Raw genomic sequence first — 21,562 nt, forward strand, 5'->3', positions numbered from 1 at the left:
GCAGATATTATGCGGAAGTTATGCATTTTCATCAATGCATATGCAAGCTTTACACCAGTTTATTTGCATACTTCAGATTTCATTTGAGTGTGTGCAAATGCCGTAAAGGTGCATAGCTCAGAAAACTGAAAACTGAAAGCAGATTTAAAACACGTTTTTCTTAAAGCAGATGCACGTATACTCTTTTAAAAACTTGGCAACTGTTTGTCTGGGTGGAAGTGATCTGGAGCAGCCCAAATTATGTCAGCGGGGGTCTATTTTGTGCTTGTTGGCCCCTAGTTCATTGAGTTTGCTCTGGCCCCAGCGGCGCACACAGCGAATCGATGGCCCCACCGTGCAGCCGGTCCTGCTGCTATGCACCATGTTGCCGCCATACGCAATTGTCACGTTTGTCATGCTAATAGACCACAGAGATACTAAATCCCCTATTCTCGACAACTCGATTGTTGGTGACCGTCCAGCCTTGCTGTGCAGTTTTGATGCAATAGCGTGAGGATTGTTCCAAGCATTGTGCAGCTGATCCACCCCCCCTAAACCAGACCTTTCACCTTTTTGCTGCGTGCACTGAGAATGATGTCGTCCCGTCCTGTCTTTCCAGCATGCTTTTGCATGAATGAATGAATGCATGCGTGCTGCAGTTCAAGGCTTGGAATCTAGACTGGAAACTTGTATGCAAATCACATCCTGCATGTTGGTTTGCTTCCTAGTCTATGTAGAGCAAGCATTACATGGCATGCATTTTATAAGCAGTGTTTAATGGGGTAATGTGAAGTCTGGGAGTTGTCCTCCTCTTGCTGAATCGCTTGGGAGTGACCAGTATGATGACTCTGTTGGCTCTCTGGGAGGCCCTGTCTAGAGGCCCCTTTCTGTCTGTCTTTTTGTTTTCTCTCTCTCTCTCTCTTTCTCTCTCTCTTCTGTGGGACGTGAGCTATGCTGCTTTGCAGGAACTGCATTCTGACATTGATCCATCTTATTGCAGACTTCTGAATAATTGACCACTTTTAGGGTTTTCTCTTGAAGGCAGCCAGGGTGTCTCTTTCCATAGCATTACCAGCTGCGTGGCTTTCCAAGAAAGAACTGCTTTGGGCTTAGTGCGATCAAGGAGGGAAATACATTTCTAGGAAATCAGAGATTACTTCCTTAGATGCCTCATTTGGGGGAAATGGTGTTTGTTTTTTTAGAAGGGTCACACATTTATGAATGAGTATTTGTGCATATGACTACATTTTTTTTAATTGATATCTATAGGTTGAATAATTAGATTTTGAATTGCGTATTACACTGCTCTCTGAAAGTCTTGATTCTGATTGGTTTATCAACATTTCAAGGTATGCTATTCTTAAAGTAACAAAACAGGCTCATCATCTTATCATTGTGACCTTTAGTGAAAGGAAAGTATATATGATTTGTACATTCAGCCAGTTGTTTTTGCAGAAAAAAACAACAACTAAGCATGCATTAAATGTTTTATAATAAATAGATTTTTTGGGGACTGAGCACCGCATAGGCCTTATTGGAATTGCTCCGTTTCTTCTTCTTCTCTAGAATGAACCACATTTTTGAGGGTCTAAACATGCCCGAAAACTCACAAAACTTTTCACACACACCAGAAGTGGCAAAATTACGTTTGTTATCGGTTTCGGAAGTGGATGTGACAGAGTGACTCGACGGCGCCACCTATGCACATTTGACGGAGTGTCCCCCAAGTTGCGTTAAACACACATGTACGAAAGTTGGCACACACATCAAACATGCCAAAACCTACAAAAAAGTATGAAATCTTAAACCCAACAGGAAGTCGGATATTATTAACTACCTGTGTTGAAAAAGTACAGTTCAACGCCATTTCCAGGTGTTGTATTTTAACGAACTCCTCCTAGGGATTTCATCCGATCAACACCAAAATTGGATTTTGTCATCTAAAGGCCTTGGCGATGTTAAATTACAGCGTGAAATTACATGTGAAAATCTAGAGTTTTCGTTAAAGACCGTGTCTGTCACCACTCAACAGGAAGTTGTTATAACTCAGGCATGCATTATCTGATCTGCCTAAAAATCCACATGTTTGATAAGTGTCCTTACCTGAAGACGTTTACATTCCAATATTCAGTTACAGCTATAGTGCCACCCGCTGGCAGCTGGAAATTACATGTTTTACAGTGTAACAAACTCCTCCTAGAAATTTTATCATATCAAATCCAAGTTTTGTTAGTTTAATCCAAAGCACTTTGTGATGTTAAATTGTGAAGGTCTAGAGCAGGGGTGTCAAACTCAATTCCTGGAGGGCCAAAGCCCTGCACAGTTTAGTTCCAACCCTGCTCCAACACACGTACCTGTAGGTTTCAAACAAGCCTGAAGGACTCAATTAGTTTGATCAGGTGTGTTTAATTAGGGTTGGAACTAAACTGTGCAGAGCTGCGGCCCTTTTGGAACTGAGTTTGACACCTGTGGTCTAGAGTTTCTGTTAAAGGCCGTTGACAAAGTCAAGTGTTTCGCCGTTGAACAAGAAGTTTTATAACTCAGGCATACATCGTCTGATCTGGCTGAAAATTCACATGTTTTATAAGAGTCCTGACCTGAAAATGTTTACATGCCAATATCCAGTTACAGTTATAGCGCCACCTGCTGGCAACTTTGGAAAAACTGCTGAAAAATTACTTATAACTCAGCCACACAATGTCCGATCTGCCTGAAAATTCACGTTCGTTGATATTCCTCTCCTGAAGACACCTACATGCCAATACTGAGTCGTTGGAAGGTAGGATGAATAGGCTTATTTATTGGAGGCTGGAGTTCATCTGAATAGTCTACCAATGATATCTGGTTGGACTAGCAATGATTATTGATGTGACGCCAGCTGTGATCAGTCATATCATGTGCTTCTCTCGAAATTCATTTATAAAACTTCATTAGTTTAAAAAAAAAACACAGATTTCTTTACGATTTAAAAGGCATCCTTGGGTATTTTTTTTGCTGGAGATACTGTTGTCCTAAAAAAGCTAAAATAAATAAATAAATAAAAAAACATTTTAAAAAAATTACACGTACTTTAAGGCCTGCTCTAACTGTGCAATATATAATTAATTAATTAATTAATTTATTTATTTTTTATATTCCTGAACAATTGTAGCATGTCAGACTGCACGAATATGGCTTCCATGCCACACTGTTAGATCTCAGCTGTCATAAAGTCAGACTGAACGACAATGAAGATACGCCAAACAGAAAACACCCACGGAGTTTGACATCATCCACCCATGACACTTTCACTATCCCGCGTTCTGAAATCAAGCACGTGCACACATAGGGCTCAACCTGTGCAGTGCACATGCCCTTTTTAGTCTTGGATAGAAAGTGCCCTTCCAAAATGATCAAAAGTGCCCCCGCGACAACACCGCTCTTTGGTACGCGCGCACAGCGATGACGACGACGACGACGACGACAACAACATACCCCCCCTCCCCCCGCTCTCCCTTCATCAGATTATTTATCCTGCACATGCCCTTTGAACTGTCTCTGCACGGGCCTGTCTGAAATGATTCCTTACAGCAAACATAAACAATCTGTAGCTGCAATTTTGCACATAGCGAGTCTCAATAATTTAACCAGGAAGAAAAAAACTGCTTTGAAATTCCCCGCGGTCATTTGAATTGTTGTATGTATCGCGTCATCAGATTCTACGCTCCTACTGGTTCTTGGATTGACGCTCATCGCAGCTGTTGTCACACTTCAGGAAAGTGTCTAAAATCTTCAGACACTACCAGAACTTCATCGGAGGAAAAATCTGATCACAACGAGCACTAAGCGGCTGTCAGTTAACATGTCAAACCAATGATCAAAGATCACAGATTTTAGCCTAGGATTTCAGGAATCTTTTAGAATTTCCCAAATTTGTCTCAGATGACAGAATCGTGGCTGAAATCTTACAGTATGAGGGAGGGCTTTAGGAACGGTATAGCAGAAAATGTTGGCGGTTTCAAAACTTTGACTTTTCCAAACTGCGGTTTACCTTGAAAATTGCTATCGTCCCATGCCTAGTTACATATTAGGCCAGATTATAATTTACTGTATGTAATATCTAGGCAAACCCAGTTGCTAGATTAAAAAAATAAATAAATAATGCTTTGGTTTCTTCATATTTTACCTAAATTTGCATTGATAAATGTAACACTTTTCGAGGGTCCTTACATTACACATTCTGTTTATTTAATTTTTTTGGCATCTGTCATACAGAATTCATGCAGAAACTACTGCACCATAAACAAATAAATTGTGCATAAGCCTGCATCAAAATACGGTCTTGGTGATTGTTACAGATAGTGATTACATCATTTATCTTCATAAAAAAAAAAAGATTGAGTGTTTAAGACGCCCAGGGGAAGAAGATTCTCTGCAGGGGGCAGTAAATTTCTTTCTGTTGTCAACCAAATGAAGCCAAAATGTGTTCGATATTAAGACAGCCTTTGCTTGGCCCCGCATTCACAGTTGTGTAAAACCCTCTCACATGCAGGAAATAATCTCTTTCTGCAAATGACAAGACTAATTAATTCTGCACAGCAAAAAAAAACCTCCTTGTTATGCAGGTCAAATCGACTTTATGGAAATGAAGGTCTTAATAAAGCATTTAAAATTTCATAAAAAAGCTTGTGGCATTTTAAATGGATATTTTATCCCAAAAAAGAGAATTTACTCATTATTGACTTCCATAATGTTTGTTTTCCAACTATGGAATGGTTACAGGTTTTCAGTTTTCTTCAAAAAAATTATTTTTGTGTTCAACAGAAGCAAAAACTGTGGTTTGAGTCAAGTAAATGATGACAGAAGTTTCATTTTTGGGTGAACTATCCCTTCAAAATGGCTCTTTTAAAATTGTGAGACTTGTTATCATTTCTGTGCTGCTTTCTAATGGCTACATTCTGAGTTAACACATCTATGTGGCTTTCAAAATATACTGTATGTCACAACCAATTATGCTAAGTGCAGAATAAAAGATTTGTAAATGCATACAGAGCACTTAGTGTGACTGCGGCTGGCCTTCGTGGAAGAAGTGGAGGCTGAGATTGAGTGTCAACAGGTTAAGGACTCCACCCTCTGGTTGCGCTTTGACTTGCCATACTTCGAGGAATCAGGATGCCTCCTGGTATTCTCTCGTGCTTGGAGGAAAATATAGTTATACCCATGGTCATAGTTTACTTCATGGTAGAATGTAGCTTTCGTTTGATTTTTCTTATGTGTGAGGATGTCAGAATATTCACGTAAAAATAATTTGTTTTGAGAGACTATAACTTAAAATAAGTTAGAAAAATTAAAATTGGTTTACTTGAGTCAGTGTTGCTCTATTGAGCTGGTCTTCTGTCCCAAGCTGCATCCTTCTGGTTGTCACATATGCATCCTTTTGTACATGAAAGTGTGTAGTAGTGTACATTGGCTGTGTGCTTGCGTGTTCTTAAATGGATTTAGCCACTTGATTTTACATACATTTGACATGAATTAGCAGGATTGTTTAGAGTTAGGAATTTACGGTCCTTATAAATACATGAATTATTATTATTATTATTATTATTATAGTTATTATAGACAAGAATATGTGTTGTTCAATAGTTTTAGGACAAGTTTGGTGAAAGCTTGTGATTCACTTCAAATGTTGACTGTGTAAATATAATGAATTCAACTATTTATTACTATAACTATTAGTTTACAAAAATACAAAATTAATTAAATGTAAAACTAAATCTGGCAAAATTGTTTATTTTATTTATTTATTGTTATATTCGTAAAAAAATGATTTTTTCTTCTTTTTTCCTTTCTTAATGTATAGCACAGCTATTTGATAAGTCAACTACATGTGCCGAATATATATATTTATATTTATTTGCCCATGTCGCTTAGTTTTAGTTTAAACAAATTATTAAATGTATCACTGATATAGACATGGATGAGCTACCACCTACTGGCAGTCCTACTAATTATTCATGACAGGCATAAACCGTTTTCCTGTTTTGTGATTTAATGAGTGTTTTTCGTTCATTTATGTTTATGAATTACAGTATTGTACCTTGATTTCTGTCAATTATAGGTGTTAAGAAAATCTAGTTTACAGACATTTGCAATGTCAACCCAGGAAATATAACTTCAAACTAGTAAAAATGTCAAAATTCAGTTTTTCTAACTTTTCAACATCAAAATCTTGAATTGAATAAATTCAAAAGCATAAATAAATGAAGAAAAACTATTCATTGCTGATTTTTTTTTTTATAGCAGCTTGAAACAAATAAATCTTATTTTCGTAAGAACTGGCGCAGCCATTGGAATCTTCTTGGCTTGAGACTTCCAATCTCATTCACTTGCATTGATTTTGAGATGTTATAAACTTCACATTAGGCTGCTTGATGTTATAAACTGACATTTTCTTATCATATTATTCTACTCTTTATGTTTTGTCATGCACACACTTGTTTGTAGAGCAAGCAGTTTGACCGTTGTCTACCATTTATCATTCCTAGTCATTTCTCCCATAGGCAAATGCATCAGAAGTTCAAAAACAATAGCAAAACATGCGTCAGCATTGCAGAATAAGGTCAATAGCAGGTCAATCAGAAAATGGTCAATGGTTATTTTATTCACCCTTTTATGCATGCTTTAATGAGCAACATTATCTGTCTGTCTATATGGAGATGAGATGTCATTCCTGGATTGTCTCTGCTAGAGGAAGCTTAGTGAGTGGCAGTGACGACATTGGATCTAAAGCCGTTTCCCCATCTGCTGTAACCCAAAGGGTCTGCCATCTTTGGAAGTATAGAGTGTCTTACAAACTGCCAGTGCGGTCAGAGGGGCCAAACAGCCGGCAGACTGAGACAAGTTATTTTCATCTCTCTCTCTTTCTCTCTTTCTTTCTCTTGAATTCACCAGCCCTCCTCATGGTCCCTGAAATTCCATTGAGAAACTCTTGAGATTGTTGGAATTCTGCGTTTTGAGTGGGATTTTGGAGAGCTAGGGTTTTGTGATGATGGTTAAGGGGTCTCATGGATGAAAAGTTAGATTATGAAACACTGCAGTGATTGGATTGACATTGCTTACTGTCACCTGAGGCCAGACGTTAGCAATGATGCTTATATGTGAAACTCTCTGTGTTGAATGAAGCTACGAATTAGGCATTTGATTTATTGAAACGTCTTTTTTTGAAGGTTTTGCAAGCATGTCTGACATACCTAAACACTGCGTGCTTTTCATTTAGTTTGAAGGCCGAGTTCGGTGAAGAGAGAATTTGATTTCTTGCTGCTCAGCTATTTGATGTTAAAGGGATGGTACGCACACAAATTAAATTCTGTTATTTACTCAAACCTCCTTCTGTTGAATATAAGTGAAACCATCTGAAGAATGTTGATAGTCATTGACTTCCATAGTGTATGTTTTTTCTTAATATGGATGTCAATGGCTGGTAATTTTGAACATTCTTCAAATTGACTTATTTTGTTGAGTAGAAAAAAAAAGTTCTTAAAAGGTTGCAACCACTTGAGAATTTGTAAACCGTAAGTAAATATTAAATGTTAGGTGAACTAACCCTTTATTAGTGTTATTTAAATAATATTTTATATAACCGCTGCAAATATAGGTAAGTGAAGTAGCATTTAGAAGTTAATTTACTCTTTGCTGTTGAACAATAGCTTTGTTTCCTGCCAATACTTGATGATTACATAATCTGTTGAAGTTTTTTCTGACCTCTCACTATCTTGTGCTCCCCATACACTTGCACATGCACTGATATCATGCGCTGTGTGTGTGTGTGTGTGTGTGTGTGTGTGTTTGTGCTTTTTTTTTTAAATTAACCTCTTGTTTACTGCTATTGAAAACTGTGGGAATAGTCTGTAGGTAAACTTTGGGTTTAGAATAGGTCTGTACTATTTTAAGTCAGCTTTTTTGATTTATTATCGGTGTTGTTTTGTAAACCTATAAACATTAACAAAAAACTTGAAACCTTGGGTTCAGATTAGGTCTGGTTGTATAGCTAAATATTTTTTGAGCAATATCACACGAGTAGCAGAGCTGATATACAGCCATGTCGCACCACTACGAGTGTGAAATTGTGTTTATACAACAGTTTGAAGGCATAATTGTGTTATAAAAAATAAAATAAAATATGGAGAGTCACAAAAATCCTTTTGTATGATGAACTACTTTCTTTTGCCATTCATTCACATCTGCAGTTGATCATCAGAATAGCAGAAACCGTTGCCAGTTCACACGTCACTTTAGAGCTTGTATTTGAATGATTCTCTGGCATAATGTCTAAAGTGATGACAAAATATCTCACATTTTAAGCTCACATTTTAAGATTATAAAGCCAAATGGCAAGAAATGACATCAGTCTACAGAGATTTCCCAGTATTTCTCTGTTGCAATTGGGATTGTGCAATAATTAACTCCAAAAAAACCAGAGCAAAGCAAACACTACCAGTTTCTGTGGTATAAGCACTACAAAAGAGAGAGAGATTGACTTAGAAAGTCACTTACCTGATTTATAATGATTTGTTCTGCTGTAGCTTAAAACTTGCGCTGGGAAAATGTTGGATGCGTCCGAAACCGCCTACTACTTAGTAATACGCCTAATACCTAGTTGGTATTGCATTTGAATGTAAACGTACTACTCAGCCGTTAGAAAAGTACGTTCTATACAGTATAAATGTGAAAAGTATGAATGGAATTCGGACGTACTACATTCGCCATTTTGTCATGGTCACGCTACCTTATTGTGCGCTTCACTCCCATTCATGAATTCGCTCATGGGGCATCATGGGATAGCGCACTCCAGAATCTCACCAGAAGTAGTAAGTCATCCAGGTACTACTCACATACTGGACATACTACTCAGCTCGCATACTGATTTTAGTGTACTATATAGTATGGAAGTATGCAGTTTTGGACACAGCCGTTGTTTTTCTCCCCTAAGTACTTATGTGGTCTCTGTCGCCATCTTGTGGTGGAACTTTAAGCGTCACTTTCTTTGGAAGTGTCTGTAGACTGATGGCATTTCATGCTGCTCAGCCTTACAATCTTAAAATGTGAGCAAAATTCCCGTTTTGTGATCACTTTAGACCAGGGGTGGCCAATCCTGTTCCTGAAGAGCTACCTTGCTGCAGATTTCAGTTGCAACCCATAATCAACACACCTGCTCGTAATTATCACTTGGTGTTCAGGTCCTAAATAATTGGTTCAGGTGTGTTTGATATGGGTAGCAACTGAAATCTGCAGGAAGGTAGTTCTCCAGGAATAGGATTGGCCACCCCTGCTTTAGACATTGCGCTAGGGAATCATTCGAATACTAGCTCTAAAGGGAAGTGTTTTTAAGCAACGGTTTCTGCTGGTCTGACACTCAGTTGCAGATGTAAATGATTGGCAGAAGAAGGCAGTTCCTGGTGCAAAAAGATTTTTGAGACTCTCTAGGTGTTTGATTTTCTTTTTATATACACAATTATGTCATCGAACTGTTGTATAAATACAATATCACACGAGTAGCAGTTTGATATGGCTGTATATCGTGGAGAGACACTAAGGTCTTAAGCCAACGCACGCCTCCCACCAGTGCCGATATACAGTCATATTGCACTACTACTCGTGTGATAGTGCTCATATATATTACAGTCTAAAAATTATATTTAATAATTTAACTTTTGTAAAACAAAAAACATGAACTATTAAAAAACTGTAACAGTTAGAACACAATTTCTAAGTTTAAAGTTTAATTGAGGTCATTTATTGATTTACTGATATAAAATCTAAACAAGTATAAAGTAAAATTAATAAAAGACTGATAAAATAATATACTATAAATAATACTATTATTAAAAATGTATCGTTAAAAATTTAATTTTTGAAAAATATAAAACTATTAAAATAATAATAAACATTATTTTTGTAAAAATATCGCTTGATGTTAGGTCTATAGTTATGCACAGTTACTTGTCAACACAACAGCAATGAACTACATTGACTAGAATTATATGTGCACAGACGTGTAGTGTTCATTTACAAAATGACATCACCGTCTACAGGCACAGCATAAATAACGCATAATCTTAGCTGTTTTTGTTATGTGAACCAACCCCACGTTGAACTTCACACGGCCTTTAAGTGGAGGGCTTTATACAGTGGTTCTGTTAAAGAACAAACCTTATTTATCTTTCTTTTGCAAGCAATAATTGCCAACCACTTCAAGAGCCGATTTATTTACAAGCAGACTTCATGTTTACACCACCAGAATAAGTGCAATATGTGTTTATCTGCATGCATGCGTTTGGTTCTTCTTGATTTGATGGTGGCTTCAGCATGGATGAAAGAGCTCCTCCAGTCTGCTGAGCACGTCAGTACATGTTCCAGCTCACAGAGCCGCCTCTGCATCTGCCTTTACATTGACACATTCAATTGCTGGAGGTTGTTGAATCACTATACTGCTGGATTGTTTAGCATTTGACACTTCTCGCTTTTGACACCCCGCCAGCTTTCGCTCATGCTGCCTTATTAAAAAAGATTCACCCAAAAATGAAAACTTGCTGTTAATTTGCTCTCATGCCCTCAGATAGAGCTGAACAATATATTGTTTGAGCATTGATATCGCAATATGTGTATCTGCAGTAATCACATCGCAGTATTTAATTATTTATTAAAGGTTAAAGCATAATGATAGTATTAAATATTATTGTATAAATGATTTATAACCATGTTATTTTATGCTTGATTGATCAATTTCTATATTTCAATACTGTTAGACTCCACAGAAAACCATAAAGCACCATTTAAGTTTTAGCATTTTTATATATGCTTGTAATTTTGTTATGTTTTATGCAGATGCACTGCGTAGAAAAACACTTGATCATTCCAGGCAATTTATTTAATTAAATCTTTTTAAATAGAGCTATTTAAGAGATTTGGTCAAATTCTATTCATATCACAGTATATATTGCAGCAAAACAAAATATTGCAATGTCAGATTTTTTCAAAATTCTACTAGTAGAATCAGTAGAATTACAATCTACAAGAAACAGTAGTTTCTTCTGCAGGCAATCAAAAATATATATTGCTTAAGGGGGCTAATAATATTGACCTTAAAATGGGTTTCAAAATATTTAAACCTGCTTTTATTCTAGCTAAAATAAAACAAATAATCCTTTTTCCAGAAGAAAAAAAAATATTAGAGGATATACTGTTAAAATTCTTTGCTCTGTTTAAAATAATTTGGGAAATATTTATTTAAAAAAAACTATTCTCAGTAGCGCTAATAATTTTGACTTCAACGGATAATCGTTTTGAATAATCGTGATTACAATTATGACCAAAATAATCGTGATTATGATTTTTCCCAAAATCGAGCAGCCCTATATTCTACCCTCAGAGGAACGTGAAGATTTTTTTCAGTCATCAAATGCCTGTCAACAACTGTCAAATAAACGTATGCCGTAGGGCCAGTCTGATCTCATGGGGCAACATAGCTATTTTACGTTCTGTGAGTTTAGTGGCTAACTTGTTTTTAGTTCAGTCGAACAAAAACTTAAAATTTTTAAAAGGAAGCGTGGCACCAAACCCCACCCCTTAACACAACTGTCATTGGGGGATAAGCAAATTGTACTAAACTGTACGAATAAGGTTGTACGAATTGATAAGACTTGGCCAATAAAACAAAGTTACAAATTGCAGTGAGAGGGTTATTAGGGATACACAATTAATTGAATATTGAATTTTTTTTATGTACATGTTGACAGTAAAAACCGGTTCTATAATCAGGATTCAATCTTTAGCGTTTACTAAACAGTCAAAAAAGTGACTGTACTTGGCATTATTTTGAAATTGAAGGTAGTCATTCTGCAATTTTTGACAGCTTTTTGTTTCACTTATTGGTCAACTGCAGCTCTGTGTTGCTGATACATCTGAAAGCATGGGAAAAAAACACATTTATTGTTTTTACTCGCCTCATTCAGTTGTGTTTGAAATCCTTTTATGACATGATTCCATAGGAGTTTGTTCATTAGTCGATAGTTATGTGTTTTTTTAGCTATCGCTATATACAGTTGAAGTCAGAATTATAAGCGCCCTTTTGAAATTTTTTTTTTTGTTTAAATATTTCCCAAATTATGTTTAACAGAACATGTCTAATAATATTTTTTCTTTTGGAGAAAGTCTTATTGGCTTTATTTTGGCTAGAATTAAAGCAGTTTTTAATTTTTTAAAAACCATTTTAAGATAAAAATTATTAGCCCCTTTTAGCTATATATTTTTTTGATAGTCTACGGAACAGACCATCGTTATACAATAACTTGTCTAATTACCTTAACCTGCCTAGTTAACCTAATTAAGCTAGTTTAGCCTTTAAATGTCACTTTAAGCTGTATAGAAGTGTCTGGAAAAATATCTAGTCAAATATTATTTCCTGTCATCATGGGAAAAATAAAATAAATCAGTTTCTAGAAACGAGTTATTGAAACTATTATGTTTAGAAATGTGTTGAAGAAATCTTCTCTCCGTTAAACAGAAATTGGGGAAAAAAATAAACGGGGCTAATAATTCAGGGGGGCTAATAATTCTGACTTCAACTGTATATCAATCGATCGATATGTGTTTATATGCTACAGAATGAGTACTAGCTTATTTGAAAATTTATATTTGTAACTAGTTTTTTGGTGCATTTAAACAAAATGTTTTATTAAACAGTTTTATCCATTAAGATAAGAGATTGTCGCAGAACATATTTAGGAATAGTAAGATACTACATTGAAATTCAAATAAGTTATTGCAACAACAAATTACAATCTACAAAATTTCAACTAAATTGTGTGTGTGTGTGTGGTGTGTGTGTATATATAATATGATTATTTCAATTTTATTTTTGATTTAACCCAACATATTAATTTGACTTTAGGTGTACTAATTTGTTTGATTCTGATTTTAAGTTTTTTGTTTTGTTTTTTGGATTAGTTCCATTGCTGGCTTTGGAACAGACTAATCTAATACACAATATACACAAATACAGTATTGTAAGGCATATAGAAAATGTTGATTTAAAAGAGAGATGTGTGAGGGGTGTAGTCATTTATGCTAAGCACTACACACACACAAGCTTTGAATGTTTTAAAATATTAGTTTTATTTTGCTGACTGAAAGTATGTATGTTTTGTCACATTAAATAAAAATAGCATATTCATAATTTTTACATGAATTAAAACATTCATAAACCTAAATTTCTACAAACATTCTTGGGCACTTCATGTGAGCATTTTTTTGTGAAATTAGCCATTTTAGACTGAAATTACCTTTAACAATTTCAGTATTTAAATTTTGTTTTCCTCAACACACTTTTTATTTGTTATTTATTTTTGTTATTATTAGTCACTATTTATAAAGCCACTGGTTGTCAATTTATTTTTTTTCTTTGCACTGATAGCCAGTAGCCACAAAAGTACACAATGACTTGAAAGAGAAGACTTGCTTTTAGCTTTTTGCCCCAAAACCAGATGTTGAAATGACAGCAAAGTTTTAGTCTCATTTGTGATGTTCAAGAATTAAATCATTAAACAAGTGGTCTTTTGTTGCTCTTTGAACTTGTTAAACACAAGCATCTACATCACTACCTAATGCATTTTTGACTACCTATGGAAGTGGGCAAAAATAATTTTTTTTAACTATTTAGGCCACATTTACACCTTTATCATTTGCAATTAGATCAACAAAACCTAATATACCAGGCGTAAACAGGGTCTTGATGGCCTGAGAGTGAATAAAATAACAACCAGCTTTCATTTTTGGGTGAACAGTTTTTTTTTAATGGCCAGTAAAATAAAAAAATAATTGACTTTTGGTCACTTCAAAAGTAAAATGTCCAGCAGCTGACTCCGTACATATATTATCAGCAGAATTATTATGAAACAGAAGGGCACTTGTTTAGTTTGTAGTGCTTGAAGTGGCTGTTTTTTAATGCTTATGCAACAGTTTTCACAAAGTTAACACAGAGGTCCAGTAACTGAGCTCAGACTTGTCTCCTCATCGCTCATCTGATCACTCTGAAGAAAGCTATCAAATGTCGGCCTGTAACATGTGAGCATGTGTGATATTTTTTTTAAAGGATTAAGGCTTTCAAAATGGAGCGTTGCTAGGGAGTGATTTCCAGTTGTGCTGTAGTTATTTTGGCAGTCGTAATCAGTGATGTACTTCTGCAGTAAGCACGTGATCGTTTTGTGGTTTTGTATCCTCGCTTTTAAAATGGAATCAGAGTCCTTGGTGATTTTTTTTTTTCAGTGTCAGCTTTCTGTTGCTATTGTTGTGCATGTAAAGGCAGGTGGGAGAGGTTCAGAACAACTTTTCAGCCCGTAACAATAGAGTAACGGGCAATACAACAGGGCTGTGGGTGAAGGTTGACAGTGCACAAGAGCTGCTGGTGTTTCTGTGTAAAATTGTGGCAATATGGGAAGTGTATCTTCATTTGTTTCCTGTCTGTAGCCTCATGGTGTGGTCTGGGCTGTGCTTAAGCCACACCTTTTACTGACTTTCTTTTTCATGTTGTGAGTTTTAAGTGAGATTATTTTATAAAAGTATATTTCTTTTTCACTTTATGCATATTTAGCTTTGCTATTTTTTTCCAAGCATAGAATGACGGCTATTGTTCATTCTTATTTCATGATTTACTGATTACACCCACTAAAATGTGATTCAGTGCAACAGTTTGAAGCAAAAAAAACTTTGAATAGTCCCAAAAAAGTCCAAGGATCACAGTGCAGACCCAAAACAGTTATTTCTATAATTTTTTAAGGTCGTATTTAGAGCATTATTGTTATTATCTCATCCATAACTTGTAGTGGTGTAACGGATCACAAATCTCACGGTTTGGCTCACACTACGGTTTTTGACTCACGGATTTGGCCATTTTTCAGATCAGCAAAAAAGGGAGGAGACAGTCATTTGTTTTCCATTTATACAAAAATATTAATAGCATTAAACAAACAACTAAGAACCTGTAATTTTAATTTTAAAAAAAATCTAGGAAGAATTATTGCTACTGCTGCTGATAATGCTAAATATAAAAATAATATTCAACAGATCATGTTTATTGTAATTATTGATTCAACAATTCACATATAAAACTTCATGTTTCATTATAGGTAAATCATTTATGAAAACCTATTCAGTAACATCATTTTAATGGTTGTTTTTCACCACCTACTGGTTAAACAATGTAATTGCTACAACATTCACTAGCGTCAAGTTCCATTAAACAGTGATTTTAATATTTACCATAAACATCAGAGTTAATTTCTGAACTAAAAATCGTTATCCCTTGTACTTCTATTGTTTGTAACTAACTGAAAAGGTGCAAAAACTGAATCTCTCTTGATCAAACACAGATTTGAATGCAGCACTTCGAGGGATTAATGAACATATGGGAATCATTTTTATTTATCGTTCATGTTGCACGGGTTTGAATTAAGATCACAATCTTTTAATGTTTAATTGTGCAGCTTCACACTGAATGCAGTAATGCAGACTAAACAAACAGCGAGAGAAAACACCTTTAATTAATAACTTAAAGCATTTAGGTCCCACCTCAACCTTTTCCATCTTTATTTTTATTTTTATGCAAGTGATTTGAATGATGCGGGAGGCGTTATTTTTCTCTTTGGCCTTGACTGAAGTCTTGCTTTTTGCAGACACCAACAGGCCTGCACTAGTAAACGTTTTTAAACTGAAATCATGAATAGATTCGCTATCAAATATGGTAACAAGCATATTGTTTATGAAAGTTCTGACAGTTTATAAGCACATTAACAATGTGAAAAATGTTACACAATTTAAATTTAAAGGTTTTTTATATCTTAAGTTTGTATGTAAGATTTTATATATAATTGATTTAATTGAATTTAAAATACTGTAGTTTCTTAATTTGTCAAGACAACTGACAACACTATTGGAAAAAATGGGAATAATGTTAATGAGGTTTTAACTAAACAGTAGCATAGTGTAGCATAATCAGTCATAATCAGGCCTAGCCCAAGCATTATCTCAATCTATTTTTTTGTTGTACGGTATATTGCACCAAAATTTATTATGATAAACAACATTATTGTCATTTTAAGACCATTTTATGCCACTCATTATTAGTGTTGTGCAATAATGCGTTACTATAACAACATTACTTTTGACGGTAACTAATACTGTATCGCATTACTTTTTACGTACATTAACTACGTTATTGTTACAATGTGATGCGTTTTCCGTTTTGGCTGCAGTCTAGCCTACTTATTCCTGTTTACAACGGTGATGCTTTGTAGGATTGGTGGATGCCAATCAACCACCGTAAAGAACATGCGTCGTGTTCGAGACGACAGATTGGACAAAAGTTAAGCGAAAGCAAAGAGACAAGGTACACGTTAGAGAGGGCAAGTGTGTGTCTGAGAGAGACAAAATGCGTGTGAGGTGGGCTGAGTGTGCGTGCGAGAAAGACCGAGAGGCTATTAATGTTGCTATTATTAATTAGTTCTAATACTACTATTTTTGTAGTTTCAAATAAATGAGCACACATTTGTTATGTGTAAAACAAAATTGATTAGTTTAGTAGACAGTGACACGTTTCTGTTATATTTCAGAACATGCTTATTTAATTGTATATTGTTGTATTGCTCATAAAAAATGCTGTGATTTTATTTTTTTAAGTTTTTAAAAAAAAATTTTTATAAAATACACTAAAGTAATCTATAGAAAGTACTATAGGTTTTTTAACCATACTGACACATTCAAACAAGATAGAGAGGCTGCGCAATCAGCTAAAATGTGGCTGGAATTGGTTTTTATGTATGGGCTATATAAATATACATTGCATATATATATATATATATATATATATATATATATATATATATATATATATATATATATATATATATATATATATATTGCATCAGCAAAAATGATTGAGTTCATGTCCATGTGTTGTGCGATAAGTCGATATTTTGACAATTGTGACAGTCCTAGCTTGGTCTTTCTTTTGTGCTGTTAAAACCACCAGCATCAAACCTGTAGCTCTTTTATGAAATGGTACTAAATCACATAATAAATTGCAATTTTGATGAGATGGATAAATTGCAGTTCAATTTCCTCCAAATCGTGCAGCCCTAGACACATACATGTTGCTGACAGCACCTCTTCAGTGCACGTTCTCCACATTGTTTGAAACGGCAGACTGGAGTTTGGGTGTGGGCTGTGTTTGTGGATTGTTGGTGTCACTCATGATGGGTTACGCCTGCGTCTCTGACCCACTTCAGATGGAGAAAACACACCTGGTCCTTCCGTCTCGCCTCCCTCTTTTACACTCTCTCTCCTCGCACTCTCTCGCTCTGTCACATTTACCCAGCCAGGATCTGGAGCCGCTCGGGCTGTCTGACCGTAAGTGCTCATCCGATAGGGAATCTCGCAATTCCATGGGGAGCAGAAATAAAGGAAAGGGCTTTATATCTCTCAGGACCATTTCTGAATGCCTTTTTTGTTCAGATGGGCCTTTCGAGTTGTCTTATCTCACTTTGAAGCTTTTTTTCCTTTCTTTAAAGGATGTTTTTGCTAACAAAACCAGTATAACAGTAATGTATAATAATGATGATTGTTTTTGCTTTTTTATTCTCTCTGCAGGTAAAAAGAAGCTTCCAAAAGAGCTCAAGCTTCCAAAAGAGGTGTTCGAGAAACCGGCACCTGCTCCTACGTAAGATTTTATACAGATTTAATTTAGTTGATTTTGTGCTTTTTAACATTTATAATTGGTAACAGGTTTTTAAATCGTGTAATATGTCTGAAACTGAAAGTAGAACAGGTTGTATAATTAAGGCTGGCTTCAGTTTGTGAGTCATTTACCGTGTCAGACAAGGACACTCAATGGGATTTCTTTGTCACACAGACCCCCGAGAGACCTGGACTCCAAAGCCTACGTTACCATTGGAGAAAAGGTGCGTTTTATCATCCTTTCTTTTAATTGAGCAGAATCGTGCTTATTCAAATGCCTCTTCGTCTTTATCTAGTTATTTGGGTGTTTAATTCTTTTGGACTCATGTATTTTGTTTATGATGAATCTGCTTTTTGACTTTATAATGAATTTAAAGCATTAATTGTGTCTGTTTTCTCAAAATTGTGAGGTTTTACGTAATCTTTTTTTGTTATTCTGACTTTTTCCACAGAACAGAGGAAATAAAAACTAGAATTGTTAAGACATTGATAAAACTTGAGATGAAAAAACAATAAGATATAGTCTCAGAATTGTGGGACAATGTCTAAATTGCGATGTAAAGATGTTAACAAATGTAAATTTAGGTTTGTGAAATGGAAAATAATATTTTTTGAGAGAAAAACTTGGAAATACAAGCTTGTAAACTCTGAATTTTAAGATGTAAACTTAGAATTTTGCCCCCCACATACTCTTCTCTCCATAAAAAACTGCTTTATTTATTATTTAATATTTGCACAAATAAAATTGCACATATTCATGGCACTACATTGCAATAGTTCATCTTAAATTGTACATACCCACTATACATATTCATTTGTAATTGTTTATATCTATCTGCATACCTCTGAGTATTAATAGCAACCTGTACATGTATTCATCTGTTGTAAACCTCTGTTCATAGTTAATACAACCTGCGTATCATGTTCATAGTACATCCATCTGTAAATATCATCATAGTTTTTCTATAATAGCACTTAAAAACGTATATCTATGTCCTGCACTTGCTGCTATTGCACTCCTGGTTAGACCTAAAGTGCATTTTGTTGCCTTGTACATGTGTAATGACAATAAAGTTGAATCTAATCTAATCTAATGTAAAGAATTCTAAGAAAACAGAAATGTCAGACTCTAAATTGTGAGACTTAAACTATCGATTGAGATATAATTATGAGAAGTAAACTTTGAAATAAATGATAAACTCAGAATGACAATGTAAACAAGCAATTGCAAGATAAAAACGAAATAAAAAGTGGAAATTAAAAGTCAGAAATGCAGGATAAATTCTAGCAATTGTGAATTTGGCATTTTCAATTGTGAAATGTCAACTTAAATTTGTACGATGTAGACTTGCATGTAAACTCACGTAAATTACGAGACATAAACTGAATTATAAGGTGTAAGCTTGGCTTTGCAAGGTCTCAACCAGAATTGTGAGATTTCAAATGGAAGTGTGTGATTGTGCAAATCAAAGAAATATAGTTCTCGTTAAATAAAAATAGTCAATTATGATTAATTATGATTATGCTATTATAAATTCAATAATAAATTCTTAAAAGACTGAATCAGGGTTTCTGCGAGGTCTTAACATGTCTTAAATCTTAAAATGTAAATTTTAAGCCTTAAAAAGTCTTAAATTTACTGAAATATTGGGTTGTAGGTCTTAAATCTTTTTTTAAACGTGTCTTAATTTTCTCTTTGTTAATGTATTGCTACACAATCTAGCCAAAACCTATTACTATTTAAAATATTTTGCTAAAAAATATCTAAAATATTATTATTTATTATTATTAATATATAATTGTATTGTTAGATGTATTTAATTATAATATATATTTTTTATTAGGAAAAATAAAACTTTTTTCCATCTTGGCCATTTGAAAAACTCCTTATACAAGTCTAAAGGTTCATTCATAATGGTCTTAAAAATGTCTTAAAAGTCTTAAATTTAATTTGGTGAAGCCGGCAGAAACCCTGTGACTGTATCAAAGGCAAATTAATCAATTTAGAATTATGATGGGATGAAAATGTCAGAATTGTGAGATACAAAGTCACAAATTACTTTTCTATTTTTTTATCCCATTAATCAGTGTTACAATTAGTATGTTTACATGGACACCAATAATTTGATTTTGATATGATTAAGAGTCTACTATATAAACAGCCATTTTAGATTAATCTGATTAAGATCATAATCGAACTAAACCGAAATCGGATTAAGACGTGGAGTATGGTGATATTAGTTGCAATATTGAAGTGCAGTACAAGCATGTAAACACTGCAATCAAACACAGTAATCGCAGCATTTTGTGACAGGATATTCCATACACACTCGGCTGTTTGACACTATTCTCTGCACCTACCGAGTCAGAGAAGAACCACAGGCACCTGCATTGCGAAATGTTGAGGTTTTTTTTCCCCCATACAGCGTGGGGTATCAAATTCCTTTAAAACAACCCTCTTCCAGCAGGTCAGACTCGCAATAAATATCTCGTTTGTCACGGGGGGCATGCATGAAATGTTCCCGAATGAAAGTGAAATTGCCAAACTGCAAACAACCGAAATTACATGAAACTCTGGAGGAAATATGAATAGCGTGCTGATGCAATGACGTTAATCGAATTATGTGCTATAACATGTAAAACAGGATCATACAAGAAACATTTAAAAAGCAACTCACGTAAACACCTTAATCATATTATTGTCTTATTCAGACTAAGACAAATCATTTGATTGCTGATGTCCATGTTAACATAGTCAATAAATGAAATCTGGCTTCTGTGGGAAATAATAGTTAATGCTTTTGAGTTTCGCTTCACCTGCATCTCTTACTCATCTCTGTTAAAAAGCTCTCTAAGAGGAACTATCCTTGCGTCACCACCTGTATGCAAAAACATTGCGACTTTGTCATTTGCATTCCTGTTGTAAGGTTGATAGACTTATCTTTTCAAATGGCATATTTTGCATCACTTTATATGGTGATGCAACTCCTTGTCCAGGGCTTGATATGAAAGCTTGGCTTGGTGGAAGACCTGCGGGTCGTAAAGAACGGCCCAGTGCACATTACAGCCCATTTTGACTGTGTCTGATTGTAGGCAGCCTGGAATGCACTTTACTGCCTCTCGGGTTGTAAAAATATTTATTTTAAACTCATCAAATAAGTGGAATTTTCCATTGGCAAAGATTTGAGGCTTTTTGTCTTACAACCAACAAGTATGTAACATCTTTTTTTATATATCAAATCAGGTTGGCACATATGATCTTTTGTGAAGAATGTAGCCTCCAGGTTTGAGGCATTTGTTGTGATGTGCTAGAGATAGTGAACTGAAACCAGTTTGGAAACTTTATCTCTGTGAATTGCGTTCTGCCATTCTTTATACCACATAGGAAATGCTCATTTGTGGTATTTTCTTTCTTATTTTTCCCATTGAGATGTCTTTCAGACTGCCGTTGGTGTAGGATTCAGTCTGTCTGCCTCTTTTTTCATGTTTTATCTGTGTATACAGTTGAAGGCAAAATAATGTTTTTTTTTCCTTTTCAAATATTTCACAAATGATGTTTAAAGGTAATGAAAGTTTCTGACTCTTCTAAAGCATAAAAATACCATAATATGTTTGCAGATATTTAAGAAACATGCTAAGTCAGAGGTCTTAAGCTCAAATTCGTGAGGGACCATTTCAGTGATTGACAATTCATTGTAGGGCTGTTATCTTATAGACATGATGTTCATAATTCAAGTATTACCTGTCTCAAATCAACAAATCAGCACGTTTTTTTGCTTCACAAAACCACCGAAATACATCTGTTTCTGTTTAAATT

The 21,562-nt window shown here is 34.9% G+C and overlaps 1 protein-coding gene across 4 annotated transcripts in view; it reads left to right on the top strand.

The window, feature by feature from the left end:
* map2k6 (mitogen-activated protein kinase kinase 6) overlaps window positions 1-21,562 on the top strand; it is a 51,300-nt gene that overhangs the window by 9,001 nt on the left and 20,737 nt on the right. For 3 of the 4 annotated variants that reach the window (NM_001312870.2, XM_087275383.1, XM_087275384.1), the window contains exons 2-3: window positions 17,659-17,728; window positions 17,921-17,969. In NM_001312870.2, the coding sequence (NP_001299799.1) occupies window positions 17,659-17,728; window positions 17,921-17,969 (119 nt within the window). Of the gene's footprint in view, window positions 1-17,200; window positions 17,419-17,658; window positions 17,729-17,920; window positions 17,970-21,562 lie in introns of those variants that run through there. The other variant, XM_087275382.1, reaches the window with a different exon arrangement.

Source organism: Danio rerio, chromosome 12, assembly GCF_052040795.2.
Source record: "Danio rerio strain M-AB ecotype USA chromosome 12, GRCz13ab, whole genome shotgun sequence".
NCBI classification, from domain to species: domain Eukaryota; kingdom Metazoa; phylum Chordata; class Actinopteri; order Cypriniformes; family Danionidae; genus Danio; species Danio rerio.